The following is a 14,333-nucleotide window of genomic DNA, read 5'->3' on the forward strand; positions in this document are numbered from 1 at the left end:
GATCCACTCAGAATTCCTACTTTCTCTGTTAAACAAATGTTTCAGGGAATATATTTGACCCCAGTAAACTGTTGATTATTCCAAAGAATCACTGCTTTATAATATCATAGAAAGCTTATATTAAACTTTAGGATAAACTGTGACCAGTGTAACTGACTTTCTTAAGCAGGAAGCTTGTACCTCCATAGAGTGAATGGGTTGATATTTTATTCACTGCTACTGCTCAAGAAACTGACAACCCACAGGCAGGGAAGGAAAAATTAATTCATTTAAGGGAATTCAATTAAAGGTGATAAAATACTGTAAGATGATAATAGGCTCTAACAATGTAGATATCATAGAACTATTAAACATGGAGAGTAGAGAGTATGAAAAGTTGAATAAGCTCACTGATTATTAACTGAGTAAAAAGCCTATTTGAAATTTAGACAGTGAGGGACAGAAAAAGACTACTAGCTAATTTGAATATTACTTATATAGTAAGGAACCAATAGACACTAATACTATTGGTCTCATCTTTTTAAAAGGTATTAGTGTAAAGGTAAACCAGTAGATCAAAAATACAAACTTCCCTAAGTATCAAAATGGAAGAAACCAGCTCCTATAGTGAAAGAATTTATGTAAGTAATCTATAAAAATATAAAAAAGAATGATAGAACTATATTACCAAACGTACTGATAATAAACAATTTGGCTTAACTCATCCCTAAAGAGATGAAAGATTTGAGGTTAGTTGACAAAGCACAATCTAACTTAAAGATTCAGAAAGGTTAGAAATAAAAGGATAGACAAAAATGAGACAGTTGCAACTAAAAATAAAGGAGTTACATACTTGCCTGCAAGAGAATTCAGACCAAAAAAAAGTAAAAATGACGCAGGATACTATATAATACTGAAGACCACGATTCTCAGTGAGGACAAACCATTACTAGCTATGCAGTCCCAAACACAGCAACGACTTTCACAGAGCAGAAGCTACAGACAGTGTAAGGAAATGGAAGGAGAAATACAGCACAGTAATAGGCTTGATCATACCTCTCAGTCCAAAATAGGAAGTACACCTTCTTTTTGAATAGATCACCAGAAATAACAAAAACACCACTGGGTCACCACAGTGGAATGTAACTAAGAAACTAATAACAAAAGTGGGCCCCTTTCACCTGGAGGGTTAAAAACATGCTGTTATCATATGTATCTAGCTTGGTGGCAAATGAATTAGCTGTCACTGAACTCACAATATTTCACACGCCCGTCATTTTTCAGAGGCCAGTGTGATATGTAAGATTGCGGTTCATTATATAGCAGCTTTGCATAAATAAAAATTGAGTATATTTTCCTACAGAAACTATTCTTACAACTCAGACAAATAACCCAACTGAAAAAAACAGGTAAAGGATTTGAATAGACCTTTCTCCACAGACGATATACAAATGGCCAATAAACACTGGAAAAGGTGCTCAACATCATTAGGGAAGTGAAAATCAAGACCACAAAGAAATACCACCTTCACACCCACTAGGATGACTAGAATCAAAAGGATGGAAGATGGCAAGGAGGTGCAGCAATATTGCTGGTGGGAATGGAAAATGGTGCAGCTGCTGTTGAAAACAGTTTGGCAGTTCCTCGGAAAGTTACCATGTGACCACACAATTGTACTTCTAGATATTTATCCTAGAGAATTGAAAATATGTTCATACAAAAAGTTGTACTTGAATGTTCATAGCAGTCTTATTGATAATAGCCAAAAAGTGGTAATAACTCAAATGTCCCATCACTGGATGGACAAATTTAAAAATCTGGTATATCTACACAATGGAATATTAATCAGATATAAAAGGGAACAGATACTATACATGCTACGTAGATGAACCTTGGAAACATTATGCTAAGTGAAAGAAGCCAAAGGCCACATGTTGTATGGTTCTGTTTATAGGAAATGTCCAGAATAGGCAAATCCGTAGAGACAAAGTAGATTAGTGGTCACTGGGGGAGAGGAATGACTGCTAATAGGTTCAGAGTTTCTTTATGAAATGATGAAAATGTTCTGAAATTAGAGAGTGGCGATGGTTGCACAACTCTGTAAATTATACTAAGAACCACTGAACTGTATATTTAAAAGGGCGGCTTTTATGGTATGTGACATATCTCAAAAAACAAAAGGTGGTAACAGTATCTGCAGAAAGCATCTATGTTCGCTAGGACTCAGGGAACAAAGAGAATGAGTTGAGGTTATTAGAACCTCACGTGGGTCTCTCAGAACCAGAACTCAGGCTTCTAAGAAGGGGGAGCTACCCAGCTGGTGCTTCTTTCTCTAAAGGGGGAAGGGTATAAGAGCTTTGGGCAGTACCTACAATGAAGCAAATATAAAAAAATTTGGAGAGTATAACCAGTTACCCCTGCCAGATAAAGGGCCATGACCAGGCACAACACTGATAGGAGCCTTCACCTTGTTTTTGTCTCCTTCTAGAGAAATCCTATTGCAGGATTTAACAAGGAGCCAGCTGGCAAAGCAGAAATGTGGTTTACAGTATCCTGACTCCCAGCATGCTGAGTCCTCAGCATTACATATAGATTTGGAGCTGAGGCACCATAGGTTAATAGGGCTAATAAGCATTTAGCAAGTTACATCAATGAGGAATCAATAGCCTTCGTGTGTGTGTGTGTGTGTGTGTGTGTGTGTGTGTGTGTGTGTGTAAACAAAAAGCAGTTAAAAGGTATGATGGAAGACAATTTACAGGAACAAAAACAAAACACTATAAAACATCCCTGTAAAGTTTACTTGGAAAAAAAATGGAAAGCATAGCACACTGATTGATAGGAAGACTCATCGTGAGCAAGATGTCACTATTAGGCTTTTTCCTAGAAATACAGAAGGTGATTATTAGGTTCCATTGGAAAGAACACACAACAAATAACCTAGATAATAAAAAACAAAGAGCCCTACCAGATACTAGAACATGTTATAAAGTATAAAGTATACAGTGTGAGACTGGCACATGAATAGACAGACTAATGGAAAATAATTCTTAAAAATCCAGAAATTGATCCAAGTACATCTGGAAATTTAGTGACTGATAAACATGAAATTTTAAATCAGTGGGAAAAATAAGGAATTTAAAAAAGGGGTATTCTGACAACTAAGTAGTCATATGGAAAAGGATAAAACTGGCTTCATCTGTCATACTACACATCTAAATTAATTCCAAATGAATTAGACATATAAAAAATGAAACCTTTACAAGTCCCAGAAGAAAATGTAGGTAAACTCCTTGATAACCTGGAAATAGGGATACTTCCTAACCTGGACTCAAAATCCAAAAGAAATAAGTATAAAAATTGAAAAATGTTCATATTCCATGGATGAAATAAACATTAAAAAAATTAATATCAATCCTTCTCAAACTCTTCCAAACAACAGAAGAGGAAGGAACACTTACAAACTCATTTTACAAGCCAGTATTACTCTTAAGAAAACCAGACGAGGACACCACAAGAAAAGAAAATTACAGGCCAATATCATGGATAACCATAGATGCAAAAATCCTCAACAAAATATCAGCAAACCAAATTCAGCAACACATTAAAAGAATCGTACACCATGGTCAAGTGGGGTTTATCCCACGGATGCAAGGATTCTTCAGCATCTGTAAATCAATCAGTGTGATATATCACATTGACAAAATGAAGGATAAAAATCATATGACCATCTCAATAGATGCAGAAAAGCATTTGCCAAAATTTAATATCCATGTATGGTAAAAAAAAAAAAACTTTCAATAAAGCAGGCATAGAGAGCATTACCTCAACATCATAAAGGCCATATATGAGAAACCCACAGCTCATATCATACTCGATGGTGAAAAGCTGAAATCTCTCCCTCCAAAGATCTGGAACAAGACAAGGATGCAGACTCTCACCACTTTGATTCAACATAGCATTGGAAGTCCTAGCCAGAGCATTTTGGCAAGAAAAAGAAAAGGCATCCAAATTGGAAAAGAAGTAAAACTTGTCTCTATTACATATGATGTAATATATATAGAAAACCCTATAAAGCCCACCAAAAAACTATTATAACTAATCAACCAATTCGATAAAGTTGCAGGTTAACAAAAATTGATATATAAATATCAGTTGTGTTTCTGTATAGTAACAAGCTAGCAGAAAGAGAAATTAACAATCCCATTTGCAATTGCATCAAGAAGAATAAAATACCTAGGAATTTAACCCAGGAAGTAAGAGATCGGTACACTGAAAACTACAAGACATTAAGGTAATTGAAGAAGACACAAATAAATGGAAAGATATTCTGTGCTCACGGATAAGAATATTGTTAAAATGTCCATACTACCCAAGCAATCTACAGATTTAATGCAATCTCTATCAAAATCGCAATGGCATTTTTCACAGAAAAAAACAATCCTAAGATTTGTATGAAACCACAAAAGATTCCAAATAACCAAAGCAATCTGGAGAAAGAAGAGCAAAAATCATCATGCTGCACACCTGAAACTTTTGTCAGTTACATCTCAAAAATAAATCTTCTGAAATAAAGAACAATCTAATAGAAAAGTGAGCCAAAAATATGGTCAGTTTACAGGAAAATGAAAAGCAAATGGCTCAAACATACAAAGAAATGTTCTAGCTCCCTCATAATAAAATAAAACTACTTGATACACTATACCATTGCTCATGAGAGACTGGTAAAAACTCAGTTTGACAGCACATTCTCTTGGTTGGGCTCTGGGGAAGATTCAGGCACTCTAAATGCCATTGCTAGTGGGAAAAAAAAATGGTAGAATTCCTGTGGAAGTACTAGCATTTCTAACAAAATTGTATACATTTTCTCTGATGCAGCAGTCGTACTGCTAGAATCTCCCCCCAAATGATAACACTCACTGTTCATTGCAGCACTATTTGTAAAACGGTATTGGAAGTAACCCAGATGTCCATCAATACATCCATACAGGGGAGTACTGTGGGGGAATAAAAAAGCAACGTATAGTTAAGTAAAAAACAAACCAACCAGGTACAGAATAGTGTGGAGCATGCTAACTTTTATGTAAGAATGTATATGCACTGTGTCTGTACACATACATTTGCTTATATTTTCAAAAGGAAAGGGTACACAGAAACTAACATACATGGTTACCTATATGGGAAGGGAGAGAACATGGGTTGGACAGAGAAACTCTTAATGTGACTTTTTATAGTTTTTACTTTGAAACCATTTAAATGTTAAAATACATCATGAAAAACAAACCAGTCTCTACAAATTGGGAGGATAAAAAGGGAAGCAAATGGACCACATTATATGTCCAGTAACATAATCAGAAAATTTTTTTTCAAGTGATTGTCAAACACAGGATTTCAATTAGACAACCCTAGTGGATCTAGTGGATCCATCTTGGTGACAGAAAGAGCCAGAAAGAAATCTTAAAAATCTTTCACAGTCTTACATTAGTAATATATTGGCATTGTTAGTTTGAAACAGTTGTATGCATTGCAGATTAAAAGAAATAGGTTAATGTGTAAATGTAATTAGGAACTAAGATTTTAAGTGTAAGAGAAAGAGCTACAAGTATAAAAGTAGTGAAGCAAAACCTCCAACCTTAACACATGCAAAAAAGTTTGTAAGAACATGGTCTGAAAAACCTTAGCCAATGAATTTTTTTTTTTTTTTTTTTTGGCATAGTAAATCCCTTTACTGTCAAGTCCTTAGTGGGGTGAGCTCTATAATCTCTTGGTATCTGTTTCCCTGACTTTTCAACATGTTGGAAAGTTTTGCCTTGTCATCCCCAGAGCTTTTTGCTCCCATCTTTAGCCACATTAACTGACACACAGCTGACAGCACTAGCAGGGCACTGTAGCTTCACTACCACTTTCCTCTACCTGGCTCATTTCCTTTCTTCCTTTGTGCTACATCTGAATTTTTGACAGTCCTTTTTTCAGTTTTTTGACACTGTTCGAGGTAATTTGTGCAATCTTAATGCATCTTAAATGGTAGAATTTAGGATGTTGTTGCAGAAATATTTGGGGAGCAGTGGTGTTAGACAAGACTACCACTTAAATTACAGTAAAGGCCTTGGCAATGGAGTTTTTGTACCCATTTTAGTAATCCTAACTTCCCTTTCCAACATTGCAAATAATTTGTGTATGTGGTTTTGTTTTTAGATGGCTATTCATACGAAAAGGAAGCAATGGAAAATTGGATCAGCAAAAAGAAACGTACAAGTCCCATGACAAATCTTGTTCTTCCTTCAGTGGTACTTATACCAAATAGGACTCTGAAAATGGCCATTGATCGATGGCTGGAGACACATCAAAAATAAAACTTTATTTTATATTGCATTATTTATATTTTCTGTGATTTCATTTGAATGATTTAAAGGTAGATACTAATCAGACATTATTAAAAGCAGAAGAGAAGGAGAAAGGTAAACTTCTTAAACTTAGTTACCTATAAAAACTATTTACTGGCTATTTTCATTCTTTAAAACATAGGGACTAAGTAACACATATAACATCTTTTCTATTTTTACTATAAAAGCCTTTTTATACTAGTGAAAAAAAGCTTAACCTGTAGAGAAGTAAAGTTTTACAACTTTAAATTTGCCATGCTCAAATTTATTCTTGTTATAGATCATATTCCATTATAACCAAAGATTGGAGTAATCTAGAATATAACAGATAAATCCTAGTTAATAACTGCTCATTTGATAACTCTTTGGAATCCTTCTAAAGAGAATTTTTAGCAAAACAATTGTAGATTCGTTTATGACTAAATTGAGAAAATCACTTTGACATGTTTTATGAGCAATTTTGTTAGATTCTAAGTTTGCAAGGTAGTAATGATTTTTCCCCCATTGTCCAAACCTAGGTACAAGTTAGATGGAATAAATTATCACAGATACATCAAGTTGACTTTGCTGAAACATATAAAGTGGCAAACTAGCCTCCCTTTACAATTTAGAATTCTTAAAAGTTCTCACATAATAGTTTAAGCTAAGGTGACTATACATTTATACACAATAGACTGATAGCTAATACAACACCCTGATAAACATTCAGAAGAAAACTTCAAGTTCGGAAAGCTGAGGTTGTGTTGACTCTCCATTTGTCTCACAAGTTGTTTACCAGAATGGAAGCCATTAGTGGGAAAGCTTGTTAGAACTAAACTCTAAGGGCAGGCAGGGACCAAGACTCTGTGCTTACCCCCGAAATCCTCACTGTCGTCGTTCTGAAATTTGAAAACACAGAAATAAAAGGGAAAAAATCAATGTAAGTATTTATTCCATCAGCCTTTTCTAGTGTTTTATAAACTTATAGCTAATATGCTGTATGTTCACAGAAGGGTGGAAAGCTACCACAGATATCTCCAAAAACCTGTTCTTTGTAATTGCTGCTTTGTAAAATTTCTGTCATCCTAATGTATTACTGAATTTTATTTCCTTTGTGTCACAGCTGGGATTCACAATACGTGATTCTAGAAGAGTATTTTTTTTCATACTACACATGCCGCTCACATTCTTACTCATGAGGACCAAAAGATGGGAACATGTTCTAGAAGGTGTTTTTCTATTGTATTCTATAGAGGAAGTATGCTATCATAATTCTAACAAAAGACTGGGTAAAATTGATAGAGCCCACCATTGGACCAGATATCTTTTGTTTTGATAAAATAATAGACTTATTTTCCAAAGAAGGCTGGCTGGTTTTCACATAAAAATTACTGAAAATCACTGAAGTCATTGATAGAAAATAGTAAATGTTGGTTATTTGCTAAATGTGTTAAAGAAGGTGATTTTCTTTTTTACGTTTCACTAGGATAGTTTCTTGTTAAATGGCTGAAAACTAAGATGCCAGTTTACAAAAGTGAAGTGCATCTGTTTTTATATACAGACAAACCGAAGCTGAGCTGCTACTCCTTCCCACAAACACAAGCAAACAAACTAAAAAAACCAAACCCAAACTCACCCATAGGAAAGGACACCACACGGCCCCTCTGCACTCTTGGGGGGCCACCATCCGTGCAGGACTAGGCAGGAGCAGCCGTCACCTGCCTGCCCACTGCCCGGTCCTCAGCACTGACCAGTAGCATCCCAAGGAGACTGCACTTCCTGGGGTAACTGGACCAAATACCTTTACTAAGAATCTATCAAAATCATAATGTAATATATAATACATTCTAATAGTCACACTGGCAGCATCACAGGAAGTCATCCAATAAGAATGATCTATTAATAAGAGTTTTCCCCTCCTACCCAGTTTTTTGTTTTTTACCTTTAGTTTAAATATATAGCTTTCAAGAGAGACTGAAAATACTTTAGTTGGCCTTGCTAGTAACAGCAGTAACCACACTCTAACCTGAAGTTGCTCAGGCTTAAGATTCCACGTCAGGATTTTATCACAATACAACAGTTTAATGTTCACACTCATTCATACCACTTTGAAACTGAAATATGTGGTTATAAAGACAAACACTTTTTTAACTCAAAGATGATAACAGAAATATGAAGAACAAACTTTCACACTGGCACAGTGTTCAGTGTATGTATCGCCAAAGTGGGAGTTAAATACTGAAGATGCCCTGTTGCCACTAAAACCACGCTCCAGGATTTCCGAACAGAGAAGTACAGAATGCTCTTCATGCGTTCTTCTCATTTCAGGCAAAAAGACTAATTTTGACCCTGGAATGTTTTGGGATTTCTGGAAGCCATTACCCTTGTTCTGAAATCATTAAATAAAATTAAATATGTATTTGTAGTACTACTGAGAAACAGGCTTTCCACTTCTTTAGGATAAAATCACTCCGGATTTAAGCAGGGCAGATAGCTGACATCAGGATCTTCTCTACTTAGCCATTGTTTCATTTAATGCAGAACAAATTCTATTAATGGTCTTTATTCCATATGGAAAAGTACAGTAGTTGTGCAGAAACAAAACTACATAACAAAAGAGTAAGACTTCCACAAATATTAAAACAATAAACAATAAATAAGCCATAGTAGTTATAGCAGAACTCATGAGACGCCTCTAAAAAAGACTGACAAAGCTGTACAAAGTACACTGTACACACTCAGGAACAAATGGAGAATGACACCAGAAGAGTCCTATTCGTACAAAACCATAATGATGCTCACAGGGACTTCATTACAACTATTCATTTTTAAAACATTCTGTAAATATAGAACTTCCTTCTCTCCAATTCTAGAAAATAAATTTCACATCCCAACATACAAAACAAATACAGTCCCACCACCTCTCTCAAACTAGTATTTTAACATCCTCCAATAGCACACCATTTTCTTATAAAAATACCTTTAAAATCAAGGTTCACTCCTGTACCTTATCTTTACAAATGAATAATACATTAGTTTGGACTTAAGTAGCACCTCAAAGGTGTTCATATAAATGAGATAAAGTGCTGTTACTGGTATACTGTTAACATGCCATATATATTATCGTTCAGTGCAATAACCAGCATGGACGAAGCTTAAAAAGAACATGCAAATATATGACTTTAAGATTAACTACCTGAAATAGTTATATTTACAAGTCTGAATACAACTTGGCTATATGATATATACAACATGTGGCTATAAAGTAATGACTATAATAAAACGAAAGCAATAACCAACCACACCTTAAGTATCCGAATTAAATATTGTCATTAGAGGACCTTGGAAGGTTTGTTCCAGGAGTGCTATCATTGATAAAAGCAGTTTGGGGACCAACTGAGAGCTAATTTACATGTCACCGAGAATGCTGTATTCTTAGTATTTTAGCCCAAATTCAACTTAACCAATCATGATTCCAAATGGTTTATACTGTTTCCAGATATTAAAAACACCTTGAAGCGGGAATATAGTTCCAAAAGAAGGAACCATAACACAGAAATAGGTGTTTAATCTTTTTAAGGGAACTGCTATAAAGGGAACAATACTTGGATGTTCTTATATTTTGCTTAAAAAACAAAAAAAGTGAGGCATATAACACGTATAGTCACATTCAGCTAGAAATATACTCAGGTCTTTCATATATATATATATATATATATATATACACACGCGCACATACACACTGACCCTTGAACAACAAAGGTTTGAACTGTGCAGGTCCACTTATACACGGATTTTTTTTTCCCCCCGGTCAATACATACTACATGATCCACGGTTGGTTGAATACGAGGATGTGGAACCCTCCACAGGGCCGACTAAAAGTCACACTGTACATTTTTGACCATACAGGGGATGGACGCCCCTAAGTCCCATGTTGTTCAAGGGTCAACTGTATGTGTACGTGCATATATATATAAATTAAGATTTGACTCATTGGAACTGTAACTTGAAAATTCCATCTTTTCCAGAACATATCAGCTGGATATTATGTCATGAGTTAAACTTATCACTAGACATTTACATTATCTAAGAAATAATATGATCTTACCACATAGCAAAGGCTAGGAGAAAAGTGATAAAAACCAAACAATTTCAAAAGAGAGAAGCATGAGTTAATGTCTTCTTGGCTGTCTTAAATTTTTAACAGGCATAACTAGTTGTAGTTTTCAATTCTGGTTAGCATTCTTGTTTCTGGTGACTTCTATCTATCAAAGAAATTTAATCCCACATTTTCAATATATCAATGGCATCTGATCCACCCCCAAGGGAAAAATAAATATGTGACTAAAGAGTAATTTTTCTCACAAACAACCATTTAATGACTACCAGGAGCCAGCACACCATTTTCCAAATACCACACATGGGTCTCCCTTACGGCTCACACGTTTGATTCTATGAATGATCGCTTTGGTTTTGCTGAAGGGAGTTGACTCCTGTGGGCTTCACTGCTGATGTGAGACTGCTGTTTAGAGAGACTTTCCTGATACGCATGAGAAACAGTCTTAGTTATCCGGCTGTCTTGGCAGTGGACTGGAATTTGGCACTTCTTTTCTTCTAGCTCCTTCCCCTGGGCCCCGTTGTGGACCCCTCCACCCAGAGTAGACACAGAACGGGTTTTGGCTTGGCTACTGTATCCTCCCGCTTGTTTGAGAGAGGGCTTCTCAGAGCTTGAGGCCTGCAGGCCAGCCGCAGAAGGCATGTTCGTCGGCAGCCCCTCCGGCACCGCGCAGTGCCAGGCGCCGCTGGGAGGGTGGCTCTGCTGCTGGAACCTCGCTGTCTTGTCCATGATGCCCATGAACGGAGTACTGCGCGGCCTGTGCTCAGCTGGGCCACTCGGAGCCTGGCTACCAACCCTGTCTTTCATTCGAGCATCTGGTCCTTGGACCTTGAAGCCCTCTGAAAAACTGCTGCTTGAAGCCAAACTACTGGTTGAACTTGACATCTTGATGCTGCTTGACGGAGAACCGGAAGAGCCTGAGCTGGTGAGGGAAGCCGGGTGTCGCACGTCGCTGCAGCTCACAGGCCCGCCTGGGTTTAGAGGGGCTACATCCACAGCCACGGTGGCACGAGACAGAAGCCTCTCTGCAGTTTTTATCTTACTCGGTAAAGGATACGCAGCGTCACCCTCACTGGGCTGCAGCTGGACGCTGGGGCTGGGCCCCAGCCGATCTCCCGAGTGGCTAGAAGCTGCTCCCGCAGGGAAGGTGCCTGTTCCCTCCAGATGCTGGTTTCTGCTTCCAGCGGCAGGGGTGGCAGAGAGTCTTCCAGGCATGGGACTCGGGGGAGGATTCTGCGAAGAGACCTGCGTTTTCGAGCTAGCGTTTCTCACGCCAGCTTGCCCAGAACCCAGGTGCTGGCTGGTTTTCACGATCTGCGCCTGCTTGGTGGGCTGCACCCTCAGCCCCGGCTGAGCGGCCGGCTCCCTCGGGGGCTTGCTCATCCCCAGCCGATTCTGTGGCGATAGCGGCCTCATTTTGGACTGGAGCCCTTCTTGAAGGTTTCGGATGTATGGGGAGGGGGCAGAGGAGGGCGGCTGGGGCCTGGGAGCAAGGAGAACGGATTCTTCCTGTGGAGAAGTCTCCTCCTCTTCAGCCTCCTCGAGGTGAAAGCAGTCGTTCAGGCCGGGGGTCGGGGCGTCCTCCTCGTGGTCCGAGTCGGCGGGGGGCGCTGGCGGCGGGCACTGCTGCTTCTGCTGCTGGCTCCTCTGGAGCTGCCTGCATTCCTCTTCTACGCGCGCCAGGAGCCTCCTGATCTCCTGGTTGGTGGGACAGAGCTTCACGGCTTCCCGCAAGTCAGCCAGAGCGGCCGTGAACTGCCTTTATATTAAAAGAGACGATATAATTACAGGCCATGTAAGAACAAGCTCTGAACGTAACTGTTCATAAAGCAGCTCTGCTAAAAGAAAAGAGAAGGTAGCTGAGTGAGTTCTGCACAGTCACGGTGTGGACGGACCCCACGGAACTAGCTTAGAGTTCCTCGGCTAAGTGGAAGCACTGAACTCTAACCCAGACCTGAGCGGCTCCGGGGCCCTGCTGTCTCTATAAAGACCACTGGGCTGGGGTGAGCGCAGGCAGAAAGCAGTGGGGATCAGAATCCTCTTAACGTCACCTTCCCCATCCCTCTCACCACATCCACCTACAACTCAAGACCTATGGACTCCACCCAGCCTCCCCGCCGCCGCCTCCCGGCATCTCTAGTTGGCGGTCTCACTGGTAACATGGACTAAGCTAGGAACTTTATGTTGCAGATGTCAACTGTGGGGATAGTTACTGAGATGTCTGGAGAAAATAAAAAGTTTAGCCGTTGCTAATGACAGCCACTGCTGCGCCTTCCGGAAGCTAGCTGTTCAGTATTACAAGGGAGGAGAGGCACTGAGCGATGCTCGTGCATCAGAAGCCCCCAAAGTCAAAGCAGCAGCTTTGATGTCAGAGAAAGATAAGCAGGCTTCTCTATTCACAGTCACATATCTAACCCCAGACGGTACCTGCTGCTCCTCTTTGCTCTCGCTCTGGCATAAAAGGCTTCATAGGACTTTGGTTTCAACTCGAGAGCCTTGGAAGCAAATTCTTCTGCCATGCCGAAGTCCTGGTATCAATATTTAAATACACAAGTCAGAAGCAGCACTGAAACATGATTACAGGCAACCTTTTAATAAGAGTTTTGCTCTAGAGGTTAGTAGAGAAGTGGGACACGTTTGGAGCGAGATGAAGGGGAAGGTAAGTTGGTTTTCTTGTTGTGAAGTTAGGAGACAGTTATAGCTTATTAATGTTCTTACAAGAAGAATCCCACAGAGAAGCAAAAATCGGTGACTCAGGAGAGTCAGTGACTCGAGAGAGAGAGTCGTGGTGGAAGCAGCGCAGCAGAGGTGAGGGCCGATGGGAGCCCGCCCCCGGGGGGAGGGGGAGCCTCAGAGGGGCCCGGACACTGCAGCACCTGCGGCAGGAAGGTGGGCAGAGCACGTGGGCATAGAAGCAGGCAGGTCACAGATTTGGTGGAGGGAGGATGAGGTTTAAAAGAGAAAAACAAAGAAAGTGGTACTGAAACAAATCTAGTTACTAGTTACAAGTTAACTGTGAGTTAACTACGATTAATTACAAATTAGCCAGTTCCTGGCTTGCCCTCTGAGCAAACATAACAACACTAGGCTGATGATAACACATTTGTGGTGAACTTTACAATGATGCCCTTTCCTTCTGAATCTGGGCACAGCCGCTCGTGCCGGCAGCGTGCAGTTGGGCAGCGGTGGAGGAGCAGTTTGCATGTGCTTGTCATCACTGAGGCAGAGAAACTACGTCCATGTGCACTCCCTCAACACCTTGGGAGGTGGGTGGTGCTGTGATCTAATGATGGTCACCCCAGACAAGCAGCTCCCCATGCGCCAGGTTCACAGAAAAGTGCAAACAAACCAGACAGGAGGTCTCATGATTTGGTCTGTAGAAGGGCAGGCCTTCACCACTGTGAGAACAGCTAAAGGACTGCAATAAGGGGCCCGGCTTACATTTGTTTTTCTTCGGCAACGAGACAAATTGAGATAGAGGGAAATCCTTAGCTCATTGAATGGTCTCATGTCCTCTCCGAATCCTTCTCGAGGAAACTTCCTTAAGGCATACTGGTACCTCTGGGCTGCCTCTTTCATCTTCCCTTTCTAGGATTCAAAAATCAGAGAAATTTATCGTTTCCAGAGGCTCCAAGATGAATAAAGATCCTGATGAGGACAGGCCACGGCCAGAACCAGTCCACTGACTGGCCTGGACACGCAGCTTCACTGCCCGCCTAGGCGTCTGCAACCAGAGCTGGGTTTACAGGAAGGGATCTGTAAATTGCCAAACCCATAACCATCAATCTTAATTAAAACATCAGATTATCTTCTCTGTTACATATTTGTGACAACCATTTCATGAATGATCTCTCATCTAAAGATACTTTAATGCAGA

The 14,333-nt window shown here is 39.6% G+C and overlaps 2 protein-coding genes across 20 annotated transcripts in view; one reads left to right on the forward strand and one right to left on the reverse strand.

Annotated features, from left to right (window-relative positions):
• The window catches only part of WDSUB1 (WD repeat, sterile alpha motif and U-box domain containing 1), a 68,605-nt gene extending 62,257 nt beyond the window's left edge, over positions 1 to 6,348 (forward strand). For all 7 annotated transcript variants that reach the window (XM_089916027.1, XM_089916025.1, XM_089916028.1 and 4 more), the window contains one exon: positions 6,172 to 6,348. In XM_089916027.1, the coding sequence (XP_089772153.1) occupies positions 6,172 to 6,329 (158 nt within the window). In that variant the 3' untranslated portion in view covers positions 6,330 to 6,348. The remainder of the gene's footprint in view (positions 1 to 6,171) is intronic.
• The window catches only part of TANC1 (tetratricopeptide repeat, ankyrin repeat and coiled-coil containing 1), a 246,172-nt gene that overhangs the window by 6,755 nt on the left and 225,084 nt on the right, over positions 1 to 14,333 (reverse strand). For 8 of the 13 annotated variants that reach the window (XM_022569802.2, XM_089916015.1, XM_089916016.1 and 5 more), the window contains 3 exons: positions 13,898 to 14,044; positions 12,884 to 12,984; positions 8,886 to 12,215 (listed from right to left, as the gene is read on the reverse strand). In XM_022569802.2, the coding sequence (XP_022425510.1) occupies positions 10,778 to 12,215; positions 12,884 to 12,984; positions 13,898 to 14,044 (1,686 nt within the window). In that variant the 3' untranslated portion in view covers positions 8,886 to 10,777. Of the gene's footprint in view, positions 12,216 to 12,883; positions 12,985 to 13,897; positions 14,045 to 14,333 lie in introns of all 13 variants that reach the window. The other 5 variants (XR_016393995.1, XR_016393994.1, XR_016393996.1 and 2 more) reach the window with 4 other exon arrangements.

This window comes from Delphinapterus leucas, chromosome 8, assembly GCF_059928025.1.
Source record: "Delphinapterus leucas isolate spDelLeu-1000000601 "Yukka" chromosome 8, BTC_Dleu_Yukka2, whole genome shotgun sequence".
Classification (NCBI taxonomy): Eukaryota; Metazoa; Chordata; class Mammalia; order Artiodactyla; family Monodontidae; genus Delphinapterus; species Delphinapterus leucas.